At 39.8% G+C, this 26,096-nt stretch overlaps 1 protein-coding gene across 4 annotated transcripts in view; it reads left to right on the top strand.

Moving 5' to 3' along the window:
* The window catches only part of CRACD (capping protein inhibiting regulator of actin dynamics), a 139,801-nt gene extending 113,708 nt beyond the window's left edge, over positions 1–26,093 (top strand). For 3 of the 4 annotated variants that reach the window (XM_069789616.1, XM_069789590.1, XM_069789600.1), the window contains 7 exons: positions 8,422–8,586; positions 11,110–11,178; positions 12,479–12,661; positions 14,344–17,542; positions 19,024–19,214; positions 20,294–20,459; positions 23,224–26,093. In XM_069789616.1, the coding sequence (XP_069645717.1) occupies positions 8,422–8,586; positions 11,110–11,178; positions 12,479–12,661; positions 14,344–17,542; positions 19,024–19,214; positions 20,294–20,459; positions 23,224–23,384 (4,134 nt within the window). In that variant the 3' untranslated portion in view covers positions 23,385–26,093. The remainder of the gene's footprint in view (positions 1–8,421; positions 8,587–11,109; positions 11,179–12,478; positions 12,662–14,343; positions 17,543–19,023; positions 19,215–20,293; positions 20,460–23,223) is intronic. The other variant, XM_069789607.1, reaches the window with a different exon arrangement.
* Positions 26,094–26,096: the final 3 nt, after the last annotated feature.

The following is a 26,096-nucleotide window of genomic DNA, read 5'->3' as shown; positions in this document are numbered from 1 at the left end:
AGCAACTCATTCAATCAGAAAGGAAATGCATAATAGATTGTAAATGACACTTTTAACTATTTACATGTTTACACAGAAGTTATATATTCATCTAAATGTTCATTAATTTTTTTCATATCCCCATGGAAAGGCTCCTTATAACAAGCCCAGGGGCTACATCTTGAATCTGGAAAACCTGCAGCCCAGCACATAACTGTCCCCATTTCCCTAGCCGTGCCCTAAAGTGTTCCCTGAGGTTTAGGACATGGTCATGCCAAAATCCCATTGCACATTTTTAGGCTGACCTTAGAGTTGAGTCCCAGGTCTGACCAGTTATTTGGACTATCATTCCTGTGTGAAGGTTTTATGCACTCCATACCCCATCCTTTTTTTCTTCTCTAGTATTCTAAAAGCAGACTGTGTTTGCTGTGTGACTTTTGTAGTCACAGAAAACACTGATACTCCGTCTCCAGTTATCAGAAGTTTGTATCTACTTGAAAGTCCCTTTCTGCAAGCTTGCTCCCACTGGAAATGTCTGTATTTCTTCAAGTGGTGGAACAAGAGGAGACAATCATCTCCTCTGAAGAGTGCTCCACCCCTTAAAACCAATTCTGTGGCCAACTCCTGGTCCCAAGTCATTGCTATGCCACCAACATTACTGTGGTTTTGCCCAGGCTTGTATGTCATGGTGGAAGCACAGCATTTCCAGTTTCCAATTGCGTGGCAAGATGCTCCTCAGTAAAGAAATGTTGCCAGGATTCAGTGCCCTGTGCTCGCTCTAAACTTGCTGTATTCCAAATGGAGATCAAAAGCTCTGCAGATTGTAACCTTTTCTAGGATTTTTTTGGGGTCGTACAGTGAAGATTCCTGGAAAACTTAAATCTTTTTTGGAAGCGGCACCATGCTTACAAGCCCAACTGATAGCATGGTGAAAAGGGTTTTGAAATCAGAATAGAAATGCAAGCCATTTAATACTGATGGTGCTGGATCTCATTCTGCTGACCCCCAAAGTGTTTCCCCCTTCTTGCCTTGTGTTTCTGCTGACTTTGGAGTGTTGATGAACCCACAAAAAATGTTGTGTAATGGTGCAAAACTCTGTAGCAGTCTGGGCAGCTGGCCAGCGTATGCACTAGTTCAGCTTCTTATTGTAGGAATTCTCTCTGATTATGTGTGCAAGGTATATTAGTTCATAGAATCATTTAGGTTGGAAAAGACCTTCAAGATCATCGAGTCCAACCATTAACCATGCCCACTAAACCATGTCCTGAAGTACCCTGTCCACTCGCTTTTTGAATATCTCCAGGGATGGTGACTCAACCACTTCCCTGGGCAGCCCATTCCAATGTTTGACAACCCTCTCAGTAAAAAACTTTTTCCTAATATCTAACCTAAATCTCCCTTGCCTCAACTTGAGGCCATTTCCTCTCGTCCTATCTCCAGCCACCTGACAGAAGAGACCAGCACCCACCTCACTACAATCTTTCTGGAATAGCTCTCATTTCTTTTTATTGATTTCCAGATTGGCAGCATTCATCTTAGGCTTTCTGTAAATGGATTTGGTCATGTTCAAAGGTTTTAGTGTGTGCTAGAAGTCGGGCTGATAAAAGCCTGACATCTTGTTAACCTCCAAGAGCCTTTGTGTATTCTGAAGTTATTTTGTGTTGGCTTAAGCCATCTGCTGTTGTAAAAGCAGTCTTTTCCTTGTCCCTTGGATCTGCTGAGATTTATCATTACCTAGTTTTTAAGATCCAGTGTAGAAAGCCAGCCTGAACCTGCTCCCACAAAGAGGTGGTACCCAGGCACTGGTACTCTTGATGCTGAACTCATTTAGTTTCTTGGGATCTGGTGCTTTACTTCTCATATAGGACTGTGAATGACACAAAAGGGATGTTTAAAATCTAAATTTAGCAGTGTGTCAGAACAAATGTAAAAGAAACTCTAGGAGCTTGTTTTTACATCCTTCCCTTTCAAAGGTTAGTGGGTTATTTTGTCTTGCATCAGAGTGCATTAGATCCATTTCCTTGCATTTTACCACCGTGACTCTTCTTCCTACTACTTATATTTCCCAGAAATGGTCAGCAAATAAACAGAAGACATTTTTTGTTTCAGACCCACAAAAACTGTAGCAAGTAAAATGGAAACTTGTTTTGAGAATTAGTATATTGATGCGTCTAAGCCATTATCCCCTTTTTGCTTGTGACAGTACCGTGATGTGGCACTGCTGCTGCCTCTGGAGGCAAAAGGACAGCTTGTTCTCCACCTTTTGCCTTAGCTGAAAGTATCTTGCATTATCTGACATCCATAAGGCTGTGGCAGTCAGCTGCAAGAAATATTAAATACTATGGCATATGGCTTACTGCATTTAGGAACTACTGGGCTACATCTTTTCTGTTTTATGCGGCCACGTGGTTTAAAACAAACAAACCCTCTGCTCTCTAAATTTGTAAAACATCCATTTATTACACAGATATTAATTATGATAAAACGTGTCTTGGGAATCTAGACTTCTTGGTCAAACTCTAAAGGACCAATTTTAAATTCACATTTCCCTGGCTTTGTAATGATGAATGTCCCCAATGATTTTCTTCCTTTCAGACCTAATGACTGTTCAGTTTTGGATCCCATTTCTTTTAGTCATTAACATATCTTCGCTAATGATCAAACTGGTGCTTCCCCTACTGTGTGTGGCACATCTGTATTCTACCAGCCATTCCCATTTTTGTTTCTGTTTGATATTGCTGAGATCTCAACAAGGCTACAAAGTTGTTTGCTAAACCTCTAAGCTATTATCTTTTAACCTGATGCTCTGCATTTTATAGAATTGGGAGTGAATTTTCACTGCACGACTGCCCAGCTTTGTATTTCTAACAATTAATTTCTTTGTTGCCAATATTTTCTAGTGCCGCTGCAGCCTAATTGTTTTCTTCATATTTGACAATTGTTTTCACTTTATAAACTAAATTTATCATTCTTAGTCATTCTAGCATTTCTGGGGCAGACCCCCTTTTTCCTGTAATCATATTAAGCCCTGGAAATGAGCTTCCGTTTTCCTTACTCACATGAGCTTTGCTTTTGGTACTCTGCAAGGAGAGACTCAGGTGACAAATGCCATAGATCCTGTAAGTATCTTCAAGTTTCTCCAGAAAGTCTTGCTCTTAACACGTGAGCATCTGTAAGTGGTCCATTGCCACTGTATACCAAAATCTTTATTTTGCATCTGGATTTTCTGCAAATACATATCTCTAGAGATCCATATACAGTTTGCTTCTTCACCATTCTTCTATTTTGGACTCTCCCAAAATCTTTCTTGAGGTGTAATGCCCCAAAGCACATGCTGCTCCAGCAATGGAGAGTGGAATAGTTCCCTCCCTGCATCTTATATCCAAACCACCTGTGGTAATACTTCTTATTTTCCTCCTTTTCAGTAGGTTTACATGTTAATTTTACATCTAGTTTACTTTGTAAAGCCTCCAGCTATACCAGTATAACTTATCACACAATGCTTTCCAGGTTATTCTCTCTCTTTGATTAAAAAAAAAATAATTTTGCTTATGTGAGGTGTTTTGCTTGTTTAGATATGCTGCAGATTTTCCTGTTTGGATAAAGAAGTGTACTCACTTCCATAGAAAGAACAATTAGGTAAACTGTCTTTTCAGCCTAGAAAAGAAATTATAAGAGAGACGATATGATAGAGATGCATGAAATCATGAGTGGAATTGAGAAAATTAATATAGGAGAGTTATTCAGTCTTTCACGGCATGAGAACACATGAGCATCAGTTGAAACTAGTAACACTTTCAAACCAAAACAAAACCAAATATTTCTTTATGCATAGTTGGACTGTAGAACTCATTGTCATACAGCACTGTTATTCATGGAATATTTATAAAAGTTCAAAAAGCAATGAAACAATTTCATAAAAGAAAAGTTCCCAACTGACTATTGACTCCAAAAGTCCTCAGATGCCACAAATCATTGGAGCGTTTACAGGGAAAATCTCAGTACGGGCTCACCCTGTTCTTATATATTCCCAAGGCATTTGATTTTTGGGTCACTGTGAGAAACTGTACAGGACAATGTAGAATTTCAACAGTATAGCTCTTCTTAGGACAAGTATTATTGATTAAGTAATTATTTCACAATTATATATAACTAGAAAACATAATTTCATTTATTTCTATATCTGGGTATTCCAAACAGACATGAAAAATAAGTATTTGATTTGAAGGCAAAGTATGACCAGCATTTCTTGTAAGACTTGTTTGAATGGAATCAGCTGAATAGTACACTCTGTTTTAATGATTTTTAACTGAACAGACTAAGAAGCTCAGCGGATCCAGTTTTGGATTCAGTCCAGGCACAGAGCCATAAGAATGACGTGGTTTCAGGGGGCTGAATCCAACATGCATGCAAGCAGGCATGTACACAGAAGAGGAGCCAAATTGGAGTGAAAGAGGAGATGTACGGCCCAGTCTGGGCTCTCTGCCGGTTAATATGGAAAGTTTGTGCTGTGGCATTTCCTATGCAAACACAAAGAGTGCTTTGAAAGTCTAAGCTTTTTAATTTGCTGCAGGTGCCAACCAATGCAGACCAATTTAACTTAGGAGTTTTATTGCTGAAGTTATTAATGGTAAGCTGGTGTAAAGATGTCCATTAAATAATATCATATTTTAACAAATTATTTTGCATTAGATAAAAGTGGGTCTGTGTCATGGTCCAGTTACTGTGGAAGATTTTAAAAATTGGATGAGTGCAGGCTTTTAATTTCTCTTCTAAATTCCCAGTATTTCTTTGCCTTTATTAAGATGTGCAGCCCTGCCCCTCACCTCACACTGAATGGCACTGCACTGATAGCCACCTGGGTTGGATGTGAATAGACAAACTCTCATGCACCTCTTGAATCTCATAGAAAAAAATTCAGGGATGAGGTAAACCTGATGTGGAGCACAACTTAATGATCCCATTCTGAAGCTCCCCTGTGTTGGTGGTGCCTCCAGCCACTGTTTCAGGGTCATTGTCATATGTGGCAGCCGTGCTGTTTTGGTGCTGAGAATGGTTTGCAAGTGGAAACACCTGTCCACTGGCTGCAAATTGAGGGACTGGGAAAGCCCATTGGCACTGATAACGCTGGAAGTGGAAGGTGCAGGCAGGAGACATTAATCTCTTTCCTTCTCCTTCTAGCTGACAGCTAGATTTCAGAGCAGGATGGTGATTTCTGGCTGCTAAATTACAAGTCGTCTTGCACAAACCAAAGGAGACCAGGGTCATTTAACTGAGACCGATACGCATCTATGGGGATTTCCAAAAGGGTATTTAAACACATGACTGCGCAATGGTAGAGGAACAAAATGGCATGCCTGCAACTTCTAATGACCGGTGTTGCAAATAATCCTCCTTAGGCAACCATCATCCACATGCTTTCAGCACAGGGAATTCGCAAGTACACAGGATTTATAGTTTTGTGTTCAGAAATATATGTCTAACTGAAAAAGATGCTCCTTTTCAAGGAATATGGCCTTTTCTCAGTGGCCTTGCAGCTTAAATTGATGTCTCTCTCCATTTCTGGGTTGGACTATCTGTGTACGTTCTTCCAAGTAAAAGTTGTGGGTTTTTTCTTTTCTTTCAGGGATGATGCATTTTTAGGGTTTTTATGATTGGCCAGGTAGAGAATGTATCTGTATGAATATTTCTGAGAGAGGATAATTGCGTTGTAGTTACAGTATGAGCACATTTTGAAAAAGGACAGGGAGCAGGTTTAACATTGCTCTTTGAAAGCAATAAGCATAAATTTGGTCAGTGGTAACAAGCTATTTGAGATTTTGACATTTGGTATTCAGCATCAGCTTTGGAGATTAGAATGCACTGAAAGAAATTGGCCAATGGAGAACTATTAGTGGAGGCTTTTTTAAGCAAAATTTATTTTAAAAAAGCCAATAAATAAATAATACAGAGAAGAGCCTTCTGTCCTGGAGGGAATGTGAGGGCTACTAGAGCTTCTTCTTCAATCTTCAAACTAATTTATGCAAGTCTGAGCAAATAAACTTTTAAAAATTTGAAGTAATTAAACCCAACAAACCTGTGTACAGTCCATAAATATTGAGGGTAGTCTATTTCCTGGAAATATCAGGAAAATAACATTTTAAACTTTTATATACAGAAATACACATTTTTACAGCACAGCCCTCAAGCATCCTTGATGACAATTAAAAAGGCCATTCTTTTTCAAGCACAGATCATTGTCCACAATAGCTCCATCACCACACAACTCCCACCGTGCACTGCACACACACTAGAATCAAGAACTTGATCAGAAGATCAAGAGAATAACACACCATCCTTTCCTCCAAAAGACATTGCAAGCAATATGTATGTGCATGCACGTTCTCACCATGGAAAAGATGCACAAGTTCTTAGTTTCTTGGGTAGTTTGCTCAGGTAATGCTGATGGTTCCAGCCTGGGAGAACTATTTGTCTAGGAATATGACTTCAGGAAGAAGAAGGGAGCAGCCTCAACTTAGAAAACATGTTATCAAGTTAGGAAGCTGTTCTGGAATTATTTTCTACTAGTATCAGAGGACCTTCAGGAATAGAGCAGAATTACAGCCTTCACACTATCTAATACAGACCCATTTGCTCTCTCCAGCTCCCATTTATGCAATGGAAACAAAAGATTTCAAGTCAGAGTTGCACTGCTGACATGAAAGCCTGGGAAGACTTGGTGAAATCCTTGCCTTTAGACTGTGGGTGCACTGCCAGTAATCTAGATGGGAATAAAACTGTGCCATTCAGAACTGCCCACTATGCCAAAATGATGTACTTAGATGAATTGCATTACTTTCTGCCAAAATCCAAGTGGGCGTAAACAATGTGTACCAAAACGAGGAGACTGAGAAAAACTATTCTAATTTAATAACCTGATTATAAGGAGTCTGTGGACGTACCTTTTGTCTTAATACTTCAATACAGAAATCTAGTAATGTTTTGGGGTAATATGGATAAACTTCATATAAGAGTCTAGTCTGCTGGGCAACGGTGGCGAGCGAGACTGATCTGACCTGAATCATTTTAGAAATCCATCCATACTAAAGCATATCTTCCCTTGCCGACTGCTCACCTAAGCCATGCTACTGATTCTGTGCTATGAGAAAAAAAAAAAGTCTTTGTTTTGCATGCTATCTACTCCAATTTTCTGCAGTTCTCAGTGGCAAACTCATGTGAGGGGTCCGTGTATGTACCTGACATTTCCACTGAATAGAAGCTGCACAGTAAATCGAGTATTGCTGAGCTGTAGATGTTCATAGTAATACAAGACAGAAATGGGAGATGTCCTTTGGAGAATTTTCTGTGCTTGAAAGAGAGTAAAGGAGGAAAGTAACTCCACGGTCCTTTCTTTCCTAACTGAGAATGATTCCCTGAAATATTTATTTCAGGAAGAAAATCTATCAATAAATGTTCCTTACTCCATTTGCTCCTTTTAGAGAATTTCTTCTAACTCTTTTGCAAAAAGTTCACTTTCAAAGACTGTATGGTATGTGTCTCTGCAGTAGTCAGGGCTGTAATTTCTCTAATTCACCCTACCAGATTATACACTACTTATTTTACTCTTCTTATGCTTAATATAATTCAAGAGTACTTTCTTGTAATCCTTGAGAGAAAACTACTTCAACAAGGAAAATAAATGGTGGGAAAGCTCTTTTATCCATTCATTTTACTGCACGTCCCCTGCATAAACTTCTTTGTGCAAAAGCAGTGATGTGGTAGTGCATGTGAGCATGAGCAGACATGAGTTTGTGTATTGTTACTGTGAGATCAAGCATCTAAAAGAAGCTGGGTTTCTCCTCCTTGGAGAATTTGCCTCCTCTAAGGCAGGGTTATGCCAAACCCTTAACATTTAAAACTTGTCACTAAACATTACAATAAGGATATCTTTTAAGAACGACAGATGCATGAGATGCAGGGTTTGGGGGCTGGAGAAGAAAAAGGTTGCCTTTTGGGGCAGTTTTAGATTCTCAGTGTACACTTGGCTCATAATCTTATTTCTTTGCAATAGTAAGGCTTCATAATTAGTTTTTATAAACAAAGTCTTAACCTAGGACATAGATTAAAAAAAGAGAAGGAATGTTTCAAAATTCACAGTAAGTTTGCAAAACTTGGCAACATTGACAAGAACTCAAGTTGATCATCCAAAATCAGAAATCATGCAGTAAATTCCTGACCTTGGTCGCTTTGTGGGGAGAAAAAAGAGGGGGTGCCCATCATGTTGCAGCAATGTGAGCCTCAAGTTGATTTTTTTTGTCCAGAGTCAGAAGTTGCCTTGAATGTTTCTGTGCAGCTTTCAGGTGGAGAAGGGGCACGTGCTAGACTTGGCTTGTTTTGCTGATAGTATAAATACCTTTTTTTTTTTTTTTTTTTTTTTTTGTATTTTCTTTCCTTGTTTTTCAGCAACAGTTGGCCAAGAATATAAAATTTGGGCAGCCTCCACAAATGACAATTTCTGTGAGGACGATGGGGGAGGCAAACACTAGTATAGAAGAGGATGTGTTGCTCAGTAGCCCCATGGAGATTGAGACTCAGCAGGACACTGTGATCTCAGACAGTGGTAATAAAGTAAGCACTTTAAATCGACATATTCATGGCATTTATAGCAGTACTAAAACAGTAAAGTCCACTGGGGCATAGCAGATGTCTCCAGTGAGGCGTAGCTGAGCTCAGCGGGCTGTTTTATGTGGGTGGGATCTCTCAGCTTGTGTTTCTTGGACTGGTGAGAAGCGTGTGCTCTTGGCATCCTGAGCCAGGTCCCACAGAATTACTGGTTTGAACGTTTGCTCTGAACTTCCATCAGTGCAGACATCACTTGGCAGTATAGCTAGAAGATAGGGAATTTTTCTGAGACAGAAAATGTCTTGAAATATGGACTTCCCAGCATGCAAGGTTGTACACGGCGTCAAATGGTAAAAAGGAAAATAATTCCAAAACGCAAGGGGTCTGGAGCTTAAATCTGTAAAATCCTGGGTCTTGGGGTAAATATCCATGTTTCTCATGGATGGGAACCGAAGGCAAAGAGGGGGGAGAAACATTTTGAGAATTCTCCCTAAATCCAGATCTCCAGTATAATTCAAATAATTACTCAAATTATCCATGAAGATTTTGATACCAGGAACTGTGGGCATTCAATGTCCACGTTCATGTCCAGAAAGGTCTCATTTAGACAGTGAAGAAACACAGTGATGGAAGCTCTCTGGAAATCCTCTAAGGCGAGACTGGTTCTGTGTGTCACTGTAATGGCTGAAGGGACCGTGGGGGACAGAGGGACATCCTTCCCTGCCCAGGGGAGGCTGACTTTGTGCCCGTGAACCCTTGGGGAAGGCAAGCAGCAACCCACCATGCACATGCAGCCCTTAAGATCGTGGAGGGACACTGAGCCTCCGCTCATGTGAAAGGCAAAGGCAGTTAAGTGTCCTCTGCAGCTAATGCCTATATTCAGCCAAACACACAGAAAGGAGATTTATGGCTGAGGTGGCCCAAAGTCTTTATCAGTCTTCAAGGGTCTCCTCTGTGACCACTTCGTTTGTGGCTGTGGTCGGATTTGTCAGGGAGCCAGGCGTTTCGGTAGGACCCGCACACTCACGCCTCTTCCTCTGCAGGCTGGGAGGATAAAAATGAAGCCAAAGTAAAGGTATATTTTTTTCCGCTTCACAAACACTCCCTTCTGAAGCAATCAGTTAAGGTGAATCAAGAGCATCTTGCGTGCCTCAGGGCACAAAGAGTGCACTGGCACTGTGGCCAGGTTTTGGCTCTGTACCCTGGTACTAGGCGAGACTCTATGTTTGAGACCAACACAGATTCTCTGCAGAAAGCCTTCTTGCTCTGTCCTGCAGGAGACCTGAATGTCACCTAGAGACCTCCAGCTCAAAGGGGAAAATAATTCCAGCACTAAAAAAACACTAAAGTATCTTTGTGTAATAAAAAGGGAGAGATTCAGTCTTCACCACCTACTCTTTTAAATATTATGTTTTGTAAACCAAATGAATGCCCCTTTGCATAAATCTTTTTCCAAATACCGAAGGAACAAACATCCCTACTCAGAGGAGATTGTAGACACAAACAAACCAATGCTACATGCATAGGGTCAGCCAGAACACTTGGTACTTTCCTTTTCTCTTTCTGCACGCTCCTCATTACCGGCTTTATCAGAGATTTCTGGTGCACTGCAGCTTGCCTTGTTTCTGCTCCTGTCTCTGCTGGTGGCCTTGTAACTCCTCTGCATGTTTATCTGCATAGGTCCTGGGGTGATGGGGTGGCTTCTGTCAGGAGCTGGTGGCCAGGACCACATAGCGCTGCTCTACTTCAAACAGGTTTCCTGTGTTGCTTTGTGACTTCTGATTTTCCTGACTAACTTGGATTGATGGCAGGAGTTCTGGGTTTCATTTAACCTATATTTGTAAAGCTGATTTTTTAGGCTTTATACTACCAATTGCGTGCACCTCGTGCACTTGTGATCCCAACATTCATTAGCTTACGAAGTAATACTGTGATATAATGCTTAAAACCAGAGTTTCTGGGTGTCACAAATGCTACTTCAACCCCTGTGCCTTCAAAATCCCTTCCTGTGAGATGGCTTGGAGAGGGACAGTAGCTAAGGAGTCCTAGTGACTGATAGGCTTTGATTGCTCGGGGGGGGGCTGGTTTGCTTTATAGGAAGCGGAGTCATCAACAACCTGGAGTTGAAACTCCTTGCAGCAGACGTAATGCCTGATCAGGTTCCTATATTTTTTTCCTTAGGTGTAGGTCGGGAGAAAATAGTTATTAAGAGCTGATTGAAATCCTACAAAGGTGTGCTCTTTCTTTGGATTTGGAATCTGGTTATCTTGTTAAGGAAGCGTGAGTGTTCTGCCTTTTGTAGTGTCTTGTAGCAACAACTGCTTCTGTATAGACAGCAGTAATTCAAGGAGCAGCAAAGAGAAACTCATAGCATTTAGGAACAAGAATTGTTTATCCTTCAATCCTGCAGTGACAGGAGATGGGGTAAAAATCTTCCCTAATATGCATGATTTCACAAGTCCTTTGAACCATATTTATTAGGTCCTTTACTTTTTAATATCTAGCTATGGTAATCTTCTTGTTTTCTAGTCCACTGACACTCCAGATTTGTTGAGAACAATGAGTTTGCCTGGAACAGGACATGAAGCGGAAGAAAAGGTAAAAAAACTTACACTTGGTTTGCACTGAGTTACTTGCTAATATTAGTTATTAGAAGCCTAACGGTCAGTTTTTGCTTTAATACATATTTCCTTGTTTCATTCACCACCCACGGTTTTTTGAACATTGCACAGTTTTGGGGCTAGTAAATAAGCAATAACTAAGATTGAGAAATCTGTAAGAGTTGATTGCAGGAGACAGCAGAACTCGCTCTCTGCCAGTCTTGTAGCATTCCTGCATTTGATGTATTAATCATAGAGCCATAATTTTCATAAATACTTCTACTACTTTGTTATGCTTACATGTAATTCAATAAACATATGCAAAATGTTCCATCAGCTTTTAAGTAATTGGTTCCCTGATTAGCATATGTTTAACCTTCCGAAGATTACAGAGCTGTCTTGAAAACAATGTATGTGATTTTCTTTCCTTACAGAAGATGCTTTCTCCCTTCCTTTTTTTTTTTTTTCTGTCTTCTTTTTCCACTTGGATTGTGCCAAATACAAGTCTCAGGATGATAGCTCAGTGACTTACGGGAGAGACTGATCACAGGCTCACTCTTAAATGTCTAGACATATAGTTCCACTGTATTTATTCATGAGAGGAGTCTCACTAAATCACTTTGCTTGTATTTTGCACTTTCTGAACCCAAATACTTGAAGCGCAAGAGAAAAAAGCACCAATCAAAGCCAGCATTGTCTTATTTTATTTTTTGCTGTTCTTTGGTGCCAGCTTGGACAACTCCACATGACTTTGGAGGAAGGTTTTCTGCAGGCACTGTGCCAGTCTGAGATCCAATACTGTGATCATCTCCCATGCAGAGAGTACAGCTCTGTAGCTGTTCTATTATAATGCTTAGATAAGTCAATCTGATTTGGTCTTGCCTAAAGTGTACAATCTAAATTTTTTAAAGATGTAGATATTTTTTCCACGGTAAGCAAACATTAAAATGTCCCAGTGTTTGATGTTGCTTAAAACTCCACCCCTGTCCTTCCCAATCCCAACAACTTCAGAGTGGAGCTAAACTGTGAAAAAACTTAGTTAGAATGGTCTAAGTAGTTTTTAAGTGAAAAGTATAAAAATGTGTAGTACTGGAAATAGGGAAAATATTACAGCTGTAACTTTCATGTCCAAACTTCATGATTTGTATGATGGAAAAACAGGATTTAAAGTCTTTTCTGCTAATAACTCCTTTGAATTCAAAACTGAAAAGGCTTTGGGGGTGGGATATTTGTTTGTTTATTTATTTAAATGGAACAAATAGCTTAATAATAGCTTCTTGTGTTTGTAACACAAACAGGTCACTCCAGTCAAATCATCGCGGCCAAAAAGACAATTTTCCTGTTCTGGCACAATTGAAACAATCAATTTGGATGCAGTTCCCCAGGCTGTTGCTCGTCTAGACAACAGTGCAGCTAAACACAAGCTGTCAGTGAAGCCAAAAAAACAGAGGATGTCAAGAAAGCACAAGAGATTGACAAAGGTATTGAATCACTGGTCAAACAGTGAGAGGAGGGGGGTTGCTTTTGAAGCTGGGTACAAAATAACCGTAACTGAGTGCACCAGAAGTAGCTATAGGCGGAGGACTGTCTTAAAATGTGATTAACACTGTTAGAGACAGGTATTGAAAGCTTCTTCAACAAATCTCATGTCTTCAAGGCAAAACAAAATGCATGCTTCTTTCATTTTGTCTTGAAATCAAGATAGAGACCTAAAGATGAAACCCTAGCTGGACAGAAGATGCAAAGAAGTTTTAACATAGCCAGTTGAGACAAATGTACTTGCACCTGAAGTACTTCCACTAGAATTTTACACTCAGAGAGCTTCTGAGTCTAGCTTTTCTAGTAAAAAATTCAGGCCATAAAGGTCCAAAGGATATCTGCCACTGTTAATGCTGCTCTGGTATAGGCAATCAGATAGTGCAAAATTTGGTTGGGAAAAAAATTAGATTCTCTAAAAGTGGCACGAGTTCTGACAGTGATAGTATCATTCTCTTATAAGAAAGAATAAGACTTAAGTAATGCAGCTTTTGCTACAGCGTGAATTACCAAATCCTAGCTTTGTACACTAACTGCATGGCTATTTTGGGTTTTATGCTGACATCTTACTAGTGCTTGTAAATGGGACAAGACTATTCAACTAATACAGGGTTCAGGAGAGGCCACTGTCCTTTCTTCCGCACCATTGTACTTGCATTTATCACTCTTGCAATGAAGAAATTTTAAATTTAAACCTCTTGTTTATACAGAACGTTTAACTGGAGCCAAATGATGGCTCAACAAATGATAGATAGACAGGGCATTAGCTGAGCTGTTTTCCTCAAGGAAGGTGCTGGGAAGCACTCTTCAGGTGCAGCTCACCTTCAGACCATGTCGCCACAGAGACAAGGAGTAAGCTGTGAAGATCTGCATTTAGTTTATTGCAGGTATTGCACCACATGCCAGGGCTGTGGGGCAAGCACAGAGAACCAGTCAGCAGTTAGCACGTCTCAGTACAGTACAGTATTGCCGGGGAGCTCTAGGTTCTCTGCCCATGTGTGGTCCCACAGTTCCTGCAATAGAATGGGAGTCTCAGCACAGCTAATGAGGTAGATACACTGGCTCAGAATTTGTGAAAAGTAACCAAATTGTGTTTCCCAGAGCAGTGTTCTATCCCAGCTAGCATTGCAGAGCTCTTTTCTGCAGGCAACAGCTTCTGTCTCTGCAAGTAACAGCTAGATTTGCCATGAAAGAACTGGCAAAACGATGCCCTTAAGTAGGTGCTAATTATTTCAGGATTAAAGGATGGAGTTCCAAGTAGTAGAACAGGCATATGAAACTTGTGCTCTATTCCTTGAGTTTCTGTAAATTTGAAATGGCAGATCTCAACCTGGATTAGTTTGTGTACACCAAATGGTGATTCAATATTTAGCGTTATACTGATATCACTGTTGGGATGTTTTCTTTCTTTTAAAGGCTATCACCCAAATAGGTGAGAGGCATGGGATCTATGATGATGTGATCCATAAATTGGCATGGGTGTGTTGGCTCTGGATCTAAATCATTGTTTAAAAAAAAAAAGAAAAAAAGAGTTGTTTTTAATTTGCAACTGATTGGACGTTCACTGTAAAGAATAACAAGCCATTAGGCAATATTCAGTAACTCTAAACTTGTCTCCCAATTTTAGGGATCACAAAGTTTAACGATAACAGAATTTGAGCCAGAGGACCTAGAAACTCAGCTGTATGGCGACAGATACCCAGGTTATAATGGACACATCATAGCAGACAAGCTAATCCAGAACAGAGATGAGCAGAAGCAGCTTCAGCTGGCAGAGGAGAAAAGAATTGAAGATCACTGGGGGATCTTTGAGGCTGAAAGAATAAGGCAGATTGTAGAAATGGAAGAACAAAGAGAAATGGAAGAACAAAGGTGCCAAGAACTTGAGCAGGTGCAGAAGGAGCAGGAGAGAAGGTGTCGTGAAGAAGAGAGGAGGCAGTATCTCCTTGAAGGAGAGACATCTTTGAAAACAGAAGAGCAAACATGCCATAAAGAGGAGAGAAGACTGCTGGAGGCTGAAAAGAGGCAAGAGCTGGAAGAGCAGAGTTGGCAGGAACTGGAGAAGCAGACACAGAAGGAGCTGGAGGAGCCACAGGGACAAGAGCTGGAGGAGCAGAAGTGCCAGGAAAAAGAGGAGCAACAGAGACAAGAGCTGGAGGAACAGAAGCACCAGGAATGGAAGGAGCAACAGAGACAAGAGCTGGAGGAACAGAAGCACCAGGAATGGAAGGAGCAACAGAGACAAGAGCTGGAGGAACAGAAGCACCAGGAATGGAAGGAGCAACAGAGACAAGAGCTGGAGGAACAGAAGCACCAGGAATGGAAGGAGCAACAGAGACAAGAGCTGGAGGAAATGAAGCACCAGGAACGGGAGGACCAACAGAGACGAGAGCTGGAGGAGCAGAAACACCAGGAATGGGAAAAGCAGAGATGTCAGGAGTTGGAGGAGCAGAGGCATCAGGAATGGGAAGAGCAGGGGCGCAAGGAGCTTGAGGAGAAACAGAGACGAGAGCTGGAGGAGCAGAAGCGGCTAGAGCTGGAAGAATTAAGACAACATGTGATTGAAAAACAGTGTCAAGAGGAAGAAGAAAGAAGTTGGCTGGAGGGCCAAAAAGAACTCAAGGGAAAAAATAAGGAAGAAAAACAGAGACAAGAGCTAGAAGGGAAAGAGCTTCAAGAAGCTGAAATAAAACTGAAGCAGGAGAAAGAAGCTGAGAGCCTCAAACAACAGAAAAAACAGGAGGAACAAAGGCTGCATTTGAAGGAGAAAGGAGAAAAGACAGAGAAGGAACAACCCCAGCATGTAATGGATAAGACAAAGAAACGGGAAGAGCAGAGAAAACACAAGCTCACAAAACAAATGCACTTGGAAAGTACAGAAAGTGCGCAACAAGATGAACTGAAGCAGCAAAAGGAACAAAATGAACAAGAATGGAACAAGCTGGAAGAGCAGAGGGTAGACACAGAAGGACAAAATCTTCAGCAAAACCAACAAGAAAAATCCTTGGAACAGCAACAGGACAAGGATCAGTTGTGTTCTGGAGGGGCTGATAGGCATCTGCTAGAGGAGAAGCTCCAAGAAGGATCAAGATCCCAAAAACTCAAACAGCCAGAAAAAGGGAATAAAACAGCAGAAGGCGGCCTAGCCCAGAAACTGAAGAGAGAAGTTGAGGCGCAGGAGCAAAAGCGAATAGGGGAAGAGCTTCGGTGGCAAGAGGTAGATGAAAGACAAACTGCATCCAGACCCTTCACATTTCAAGTGTCTTCTGGAGATAAACAGATCATATTTCAGAAAGTAAATCTGAGTCCAGTCATGCCCATCAAAGGAGCAGGACTCTCTTCTCCATCCATCAAAGACTGCAGGATGCACACTGCCAGCAAGGGCTCCCATACACTCCCATCATCTGTGTGTGTACCCCATACAGCTATTTTGGTTACTGGAGCACAGCTGTGTGGCACAGCAGTTAACTTGAACCAGATAAAGGACACGGCTTGTAAATCGTTACTTGGCTTAACAGAAGAGAGAAAAAATGTGGACATTCCTTCACCAGAGAAGGCCCAGAAAAAAAACCAGGATCCCAAGCCCAGCAGCAGTAAAATGAAATATGCACAAGAGACATCGAACAACCAGGCCGTACTAGCTGAGTGGGCCTCTATCCGCTCCAGAATCCTGAAGAACGCAGAAAACAGCAAATATGAGAGAGATCGAGTAAGTGTCTGCAGACACAGTGACGACTGGACACCCCGAGGACGGGGTGCTCCACATGGCAACTTGAGGAAGACTCTCTCTGCCAATGCGAAGTTCTCAATAACACCAGCATGGCAGAAATTTTCAGAAGCTTCAAAAACCAATTCAGATGCTGAGAATGTAAGTGTGGCAAAAGGCAATGAACCAGTGGGAAGAATCACTGGCTCATGTGCTGACTCAAAGGAGGATGAGGCTTCTACTTTTAAGGATAACTTTGCTGAAAAGGCTAAGGAGAAAATGGAAACCCATAGTGAAATGACAGACAACACAGAAGGCTGTAAATTTGCAAAAGATCTTCCATCTTTCCTTGTTCCAAGTTTTCCTCATTCTCCAGGTAAAGAATTACCCCAGGCAGAACTTCCTGGTGCTCAGGAAAATCAGCAGAATAACAGCACAAAAAAAGCAGATAAACCAGCACCAAACGGAGAAGAAAATGTTTCTCCTTTTGGGATAAAGTTACGAAGGACAAACTACTCTTTACGTTTCCATTATGATCAACAGGCTGAGCAAAGGAAAAAGAAAAGATACAGTGCAGGAGATAGTTTTGATGGTTTGCCTGACCCACTAGTTACAACAGAAGGTGAGAAAGAGTCCGCTGTTTTTGCTCCGCAAGAGAGTACATCCTCTGGCATAGGGAGAGTGAACGTCCTTGGTAATGTGAAAGATTCAAAAGACTCTTCAATTACTGTGGTGGAGATTTCACAACCAGCAGGCACACCAGTGGTCCTACCAGCCACTGGCCAGAGCACTTTACTCCCTCATGAGAAACCAGCATGCAAGTCACTGGTCCCACAGAAACCTGCTTTAGCTCCAAAGCCCACCAGCCAGACACCACCATCGTCTCCTCTCTCTAAAATGAACAGATCAAACCTAGCTGATACACTAGGGCAAAGGTTGGTTAAAGCTGAATCAGACAGTGGCTGGAGAAAAGAAGACAGAGCAAATGCAGTGCAGTCCACACCATCCAATGAGTACAAAAATGAAGAGGAAGAAATCAGAGAAAAGAAGTCATTTTTCCCATCTATAAGTATTCCATGGAGAGAAAAAAATGACAAAAAGCCTGAGCCACTGAAGAAAGGTATGTATTTTTCAAAGGTCATTTAGTTATTGTCTGCATTTTCAAAATGAAATACTGGAGGTCCAGAGGAAGAAACTTGGTCTTAAGATATAATTTTTACTTGGCACATTATCTGTGGAGTACCACTACTTTGCTTTGGGTTGTCTGAATGAATGAGACTTCCCATCCCCACAGTTTAATTCAGATACACATAAACTCAGTGTGACGAGTGCGACCTGCTTACGGAAGTTAATTTCAAGAAGGTAGCTGAAGTGTGTGTGTTTTTTCCTTGACAGAGATATTACCTAGTTAGTCAGATGATGGACTCTGTTCCATGTGTAATGGTGTCATTGGAGCAAAGGAAGTAATTTTTATAATTTACATTACATTGTATCTATTTTTTAGGGGAATATTATGTAAGTTAAAAAGTACTAAGATCTAGGTCCCCTTATAGTGCCTACCACTGGCAAATTCTCTATCTATCTAACCCGATATAGCTGGAGGCAGGAGTCTGCATTTCAGAGGCATTCTTCAGTAATCGAAACAATTACGGTAGCCATAGTAGCTCTTCAGAGGAAGGTTGAAAGCCCCTGTGGCTTGAAATAGTATTCTGTACAAGAGTGAAAATCACCCTTTGAGTGCAAGCACACTCAAAAGAGCAAGGCAGGAATTCAGCATTTAATCGGGAAATCCCAATTTTTTCCATTCTTGAATTTTGCAAGCATCAAGACACTTCTAAAACCATATCTCAGTGGAACTGCTGCTTATTTTTACAAGTTTTTACACCTTTTCCTTTAACTCCCATTTTTCAATGAGGATTTATGGGAACTAGTTAAGAGGCACAGCTGCTGGTCTGGGAGTGCAGGGCCCGGGCCAGTTGGGCGTTTCCATGCTCACTGAGCTCTGCAGGAGCACCTTTGCACCCTAGTGCTGCTCCCAACCACTCACGGCTCTATACTGGGTGCTAGCCCCAGTTTCATGCATGCTACAGGAAGTCAAATACTCAAGTGACGATTTGAAAAAAAAAATTTTTTTTAAGAGGGGCTGCATTTACAGAGTACATCATTTCAGCCTCCTTCTTCTGGCCAAAATTCGGACACTCTTCTTTGCTTAATTACAGCTGGAAAACCAGGGAACTGCAGTACATAGTGGCTGGATCCCTTTCATTAGAGTTATAAACAATCAATGCATATGTATCACTTTCACCTAAATATCTCATGCAGTGTGAGTACTTGCAGTAAATTAGGCTGGAAGTCTAAGTGTCTGGGGTAGGCTTTTTCACACAAAAAGGATAAATTTGGACAGCTGTATGAGTGTGTTGAATTAGGTCTTATTCCTGAGGCATAAAAACTGTTTCAGGATTTGACATAAAGACCACAAAGGTCTGTGAATGGCAAGGCATTCAATGGGCTGAGCTCCAGAGTTTTCACAAGGTAGAGAAATGGTACCTGTTTGCTTGAGATGTGCATTACTTAACCAATTCTTCTCATGTTTTCTTTCAGAAAAGCCAGTCCTCCAGAGCAGGCACTCTTTAGATGGCTCTAAATTGATGGAGAAAGTTGAAACTTCACAACCACTTTGGATTACATTAGCGCTGCAAAAGCAAAAGGGGTTTCGTGAGCAGCAAGCTACGAGGGAAGAGAGGAGACAAGCCAGAGAGGCAAAGCAAGCAGAGAAGCTGGCTAAAGAAAATGTAAATGATCTTTAGAAACCTGCCCATTAGAAATACTGATGCCATAATTATAACTGTTAGCTAGTTTTATTATGTGAAAGGGATTTTTTTTTAATGTTTGGTTTATAAGATTTCATAAAAGCTAAAATGACAGTGAGTAAAAAGTAGTTTGAAAATTTGGAGTTCCCTTTTTGCAAAACTGAGACCTCAGGGAGAAAATACTGTGCAATAGTATGACAATTTTAGTGTAAACTCTGATGCCTTAATATCAGGTGGTAGTTAATGGCGATCATAAGCATGACCACTGCACAGTTGATTGAACAGAAGAATTGTATGCAGCATGGTTCTTTCAAAGCTTGATGTTAAGCCTTAATGCTTGGGGAATAACAGCTGGAATACTCATTTATAAGTGAATATAGGTAAATATTAGTAAGTTTGAATTTATTTTTATTGTAACATATTATTTGGATAAAATGCAGATGAATGAAAGAAATGAACTGTCATGTGGAACATCCAAATGCCTAAAGCAGGCACGGAATTCAAGTATCACTTCTTTCCTGTTCTCTAAATAGCTACTTACTATCTATGGTTTTCTGTTAGTAAGAAAAACACTTCTACTTATAGTACAACATGATGCTACAAAACCAGTGATGCTGTATATAGATACCACAGATAGTAAAAAGGGAGATGATGGGGGTAACTAAGTATATTTTGCTGTTTGTTACAAGACCCAAATTTCTGATGGACACATGCATAATTACAGATGTAGATAATTGGCGGAAGAAAACAGCAGTGGGTGTGAAGTTGCCCACAGATGCACACGCTGTGTTTCAGTGCTGTATTTAACAGGTAGGGCTGGCTCAAACTGTTCGGTATTTTGACTGAAATGACAACATGACAAATTTAACTTTGTGGGTCTTTTTTTACAGTCTCTAATAACTGTTAGTTTTAGAAGTATTAGCGTGTTTCCATCCTTTGCCAAAAAGGAAGGTTAAGGAAAGGACAGGTGATGAATGAAAGCATCAAGTGTGACATCTCTTACTTGTAGCCATTACATGACAGACTGTTTATCATTCAGCAGTTTTCCGTCTCTGTTCTAGGCTGCTGTAAGTAATCAGCCAGAAAATAAAAGTAGCAGCAGCAAAACAAGCACACTGCAGAAATCTACAACTCAAGAAGACGAGAAGAAAATTGAGACTGCTGTGTCAAGACTAGAAAGAAGGGAGCAGCTAAAAAAGTCAAACACGCTTCCAACTTCTGTGACAGGTACAGTGAAAGATTCAGATTTACTCGAGGAATAATGCACTTCAGAAATGGTATTGCATGTTTTTGAGAAAGTGAATGAATTTGTTTTTTCCTCATATATTACCCCTAGAATTACAAATGCATTTGCTTTCAGCATGGAACAACACAACTTGTCCTGGTCTCACCTGCTGGCCATTATGCTGACAGTATAGAATTTCAACAGGTTTTTATCAGGTTCCCCAGGTTATTAAGGCTGCACTACTGCATTTCCTTAGAATTGCCCCAGTTCAAGCTTAAAAAATTAAGCTGTCTCCCCAAGCTATATCCAACAGTATTTTTGGAACATGACTAATACACATTAGAGGGATTTGACTTACTGTGAATTGCAACTGCAATTCCAAAAATGTAAAAACTAATCAATTCAGTTGAAGGTAGCCTGTCACTTTGAATTTAGGCCGCCTCCTTCCCAGTCACATTTTTGGTATGGAAGGTTGGAACCAGAACCTACTACTTTATCTGTCACCTCAGTTAAGCTGAAACTATTCCATATTCAAAAAGCAGGCAGGTTTAAATACTTCCCCAAAGGGCATACTATTTGGGGTGGTGATGGTTGAAATAGAGACTTGCCTAATATTTCTCTAGCCAACATTAGTCCTAGGCAAAAGGTTTTGGAGAAGAGTACAGATAGGTGTTGAAGAAACCTTTTTACAAGTTGCACAGTAAATAGCGTGGGCTTCTTGGAAAGTGAATACACATATCGGCTGAATCTATTCAGTAGTACTCCAAGCCAAGAACTATGAAATGCAACTGTTGAAAGCTATGAGGTAATTAATTTATCTGATAGTAAAGGCTAAAACAGTGCTACTGCTACATTACAGATTGTTCCAAGCCGAACAACCCGTACGCATGCCTATATTCAGTTGGTTCAGCAGCCGTATGTCCACACTGCAGCTGCAGGCCAATGCAGATAGTCCTGAGAACTTGTTTTACTTGCAACATCGTGGATTGGACTAGATGATCTTTAAAGGTCCCTTCCAACCCAAACCATTCTAAGATCTCGCATAGATTGCCCAAAACTTTCCTGCTCCCTGTTAGCCTGCTGCCAGTGCCCAAACTGGCTTTGGAGGCAAGCAGCTGGAGCAGCTTTACGGCATTCCTGTCAACCTGTTAACGGGGCTCTACTGCAGCCCTACCGGCAAAGATTTGGTAGTGTCATGTTATGCTGTACATAGTTCATTCTAGCAGAAGTCAATCTCTAGCACGACAGATGATGTCAAACTAGATCAAAGAAGGGCCAAACCCCAATTATCCTTGGTCTGTCTGCACTAGAATGAAGATTTCAGGAGGAAATTCAGGAGGAATTACCAATTTTGAATTACCAAAAGTGAAAGCATAGAACTGTGTTCGCCCTAAAGGAAAGAGTGACTGGATTTCTGTGTGATTACTGGCTACGTTTGGAGCCAGGTAGCCATTATCAATTGCACAAATATATGGTATACAAGTATTGGTTTATTATGGATGATGACAGTGATTTGGGTATCCCACAATTAGGGGAGCATTTAAGGCAGAAGACCAGCCTAGAACATGTTTAAAATAAAAGTTTGCCAAGTCCTTTGCTAAGGACATTGAAATACACCAACTTCTTCAAGTTTTGGGTGTTTCTTTAGACTTGCACTTGAATCTTGTACAACAGGAACTGATAAGCGGGTATAACCTTTAAAATAGCAAAAATTACCATAACCTTTAAAATAATTAGCTTTTCAAAGTGTCTGTCTACAGCAATAGCTGCTGCTACTGTTCATTTACTTATAGCTAAAAATACATGATTAAAGATGTACTAAAAAGAAAACCAAACAAATTTTGCCATCAATGCAATTTTAAAGCTTTTTAAAACATTCTAAACCTGAAAATAAAATGCAACTAGGAAGTAATTTGGACTGTATCTGAACATTTAACAAAAAAGGGGTTTTGGCTCATAAAAAATAAAACATGTAAAGGGGGATTAGTGAGGAGTTATTTTGTAATTAAGATTTTTTAGAGTTACTCCATAGGTTTCAGATAGGACTCATTTCTATGCCTTCAACGGCATTCACTGTCTCAGAATTAAACAGTCTTTCCACCTGACGTTTCTACAGTTCTGCTCTGTAAAGCTGCTTGTTAGGAATCATTTGCTTATTCAACACATTTTCTTGCTGAGACAGCTGTTTGCCTTAAATATACCATATTAAAGAAAATGTGACAAACAGCTATTGGAGAAAGCTGGTTCATTTCTTCTTCAGGATAGTCTCATGGGAGTGGTTAACTGAGGCAGAAAAACTATGGGACTGCTTTCTTCTCTGTGCTTATTTAAGAACTCTAATCTGAAGAGGGAATCTAAATCTTATTGAATACAGTTGGGTTACATGTGTTCAGTGGCTGCATTACCAAAGAGAAAAAAACCCAAACCAGCTTGTTTTCCCATTGTTTGCTACATTGCAGATGTAATTAAAATAGTTTATGTAAAGAAGAGTGACAAATTGGAAATTATTTCTTTGGATCTCACAGAGACTGAAAATTTTGTCCCTATTTTGTGAGTTACATTAGTTGGCGTCACCTCTGAAAAAGGAAACTCAGCTCCTCCTAACTTCATTATTTTGCAAATACAATAAAAAGCAAGATTTAATTAAAAGGGTTGGAATAAATATGAAGAATTAGATCAGACCATCTTCACAGAAAAGAAGCAAAATTTCTAGAATCCTGCAACTAATGTTTTTTTCTCTTCCCCTCCCCATCCCATCAAAACCAGTGGAAATTTCAGATTCTGTTCCGTCAACCCCACTTGCAAAGGAGGTGGCCAAGAGATTCTCTACGCCTGATGCTAACCCTGTGTCAACAGAACCAGCCTGGCTTGCATTAGCCAAGAGGAAAGCAAAAGCCTGGAGTGACTGTCCACAGATCATAAAGTAAACTGTAAAATTACATCTCTATTGCTGACTATTAATTGCTTTCTTTTTATTTATTCAGCTTTTTACACATGACAAAACTGAAAATGCATGTATTGAAGGACTGAAAACTGAACTGATTACCATTTTGCTCTAGCTCACTGTAAAGTCTACTGAAGTCATATATTCCATTGCTTTGACAAATAGCTAAATGAGGTCACAGCAAAAATTTCAGAACCAGACTCTCTCAAAAATTTAAGAATGCTCAGATACTGGATGTAAATTTTAGCAAGTATCATAATAAGGGCCAGAACTTCAGTTCAGAAGCTCCTTACATTCTGCGGGTATTCGGTTCTGGAATTTTAGATCTCTATACTTAAGTGGAGATCTCAGAATTTTTTTTCAACACTCCATTGTTGAAAATTAAGGCAAGATGCATGTTCCCTTCTCTTATTCCTGAATTTTTTTTAAGTGTTAAACTGTATGAACTGTCAGTTCTACCTGCTATTTGAAAGCTTCTTCCCTAACGAAGAACTTTGGGAGATATCGTTCTACCTGCAAATGATAAGTAGAAAGACAGTACCATCCAAATGCTGAGGTAATTTCTTTTATCATAGGATTAATACACTATGTCTATATTCCCTCACTCCTAGCAAGAATGCAATTCATCCTACATAACAAAAACCCCATTATTTAAACAAAAATCAGAAAGTTTTCTGAAAGAAGCCAGGAAGTCAAATGTTTATTTAAGTGCATCACTGTTTGTGCTTGGCCATATTTAAGATGCATAGAGACAAAGATTGCAGATTACAACTTTAAATCAAGCAACTGGAACTAAAATAAGTGAAACTATTCCTGTGCTCATGTAGCTGTAGAATTTGTCTCAGTAAGTTCCTACAGGAGTTAAGACTTGCAGAACTGAAATTAACTGAGAACTGAACATTAAGTCAGTGAGAGTCTCAGGAGTTTTAACTCCGCGTTCTTCCTGATTTTACTCCACGTGCAACTTCAGGTAGTTCAGATGACTCCCTGTACCTTGACCAATACACCCAGAACACTTCAGAAAGAAGTTTACTTACCCCATCTCAGGTATCTGCTGTGGCAATTGAACACTTTATTGCTTCTTGTAACTAAAATAGAAATGTTTGCCCCCTCCCTCTTACAAAAAAGGATAAAGTCCATAGTGTAATAAAAATCTTACTATCCTCAACATCCCACAGAAATACCTAGGGTGACTTTTTAAAAAGTCACCCTAGTAAATAAATCTGTAACACATCTGAGTTTGTTTTACAAGCAAGTCTTTTAACAAATTTGAACGTCTCCTTCTTAAAACCATAAGGCTCAAAGTAACCTTTAAGCCTACAACATCATAAAGGGAGACATTTTCAGGAGAAGAAATTGCATTATAGAATGATACCACATATGTTTCATGGCAGTATTTTAGCCAAACTGCTGTATGCAGCATGAGAAGTAGCACTTTAATTATGCAGAAAACAGAATGAAACCTGCCGTATCCTCCCATTCCAAGAGTCAAAAAGGGCTTGTCAGCAAAATTAATTATTGAATACTCTATTTCCCACCAAACAGAAAACAACAGTTCAGTTTCATGGTTACAATAGCACAAAAACAATGGATGTCTTAGCTTGAGTAGATGTGCAGCAGCAAGATGGGTTTTCTTGGGTCGCTTAAGCCATCAGTTTCGTATCTAAAACCAGAATCTCTAAAGTAACTTTTTACCCATAATGTAAGTATTTAAAATGTTTTATACAGAGATGGGGCAATGCTGGTCTCAAATGCTTGGGGAAAAAAAAAAATACTTCACACCTTCAGAGAAAATCTCTGCAAGCTTATCTGAAGAAAGAATTGGGCCCATAATTATTTTTACTCTGCTAGCACCATGAATTAGTGCATCTTAAATTAAATTTACACTTTTTCTGAGTTTATAAGCCTGCAGTATGTATTTGTAATTACAAGAAGTAAACTGCCTGAAATCCATCTTTATGATTATTTCTTGGGAGAAGGAGCCAGGCAGAAATATGGAGAAGGTGAAGTAAATCAGGATTAAAGAATTAAAGATGCTGGTATTCTGAAACACATAGCAAAATTAGGTGCTATTGTGCATGACGTAAGGATGCAATTTTCCAATACAAAACAGTTATAGCACATAGAATAGAGCTTTCATTAAGGATGGTCTTAATCTAAAGCTTCAAAGCAGAGATTTTTTTCAACCATAAAGGTATCTAGTGTAATAATGGAAACTGTATTACGTACAGTACTTGATGGAAACATTTCTAAAGTGTACATGTTCAACAGTGACATTTCATGTTAAATTAACAAAAATTTGCACTAAATACCAATGAAGTGAAGTGTTACTTTGCTTTAGCTTTGTTGCAGCCATTTCTGATAAAGTGTTGGAAATCTGTAAAAATAAAACCAAAACAGTACTACTGAGTTTAAAACAGCAAAAATGTTTTAAGAACCGAACAAACCACTATGTAGTATATTGTCTCAATTTTTTGTAACTTATACACACAAAATACCATTTCTTCTGACAAGGGTTATATATGATTAACCTCTATGTTCATACAGTAATGTATAAAAACTATAAGATGTACAATTGTGGGGTATTTGTTGTGTACTTTTTTAATTTTTCAAATGTTTTAAAGTGCAATTGTTTATTATACTAATGTCATTTTAATTCTTATTAAACTATAACCCAGTCAAAGTTATCTAATCA

This window comes from Haliaeetus albicilla, chromosome 1 (assembly GCF_947461875.1).
Source record: "Haliaeetus albicilla chromosome 1, bHalAlb1.1, whole genome shotgun sequence".
In the NCBI taxonomy this organism is placed as follows: Eukaryota; Metazoa; Chordata; class Aves; order Accipitriformes; family Accipitridae; genus Haliaeetus; species Haliaeetus albicilla.
This window is presented reverse-complemented; position numbering and strand designations above follow the sequence as displayed.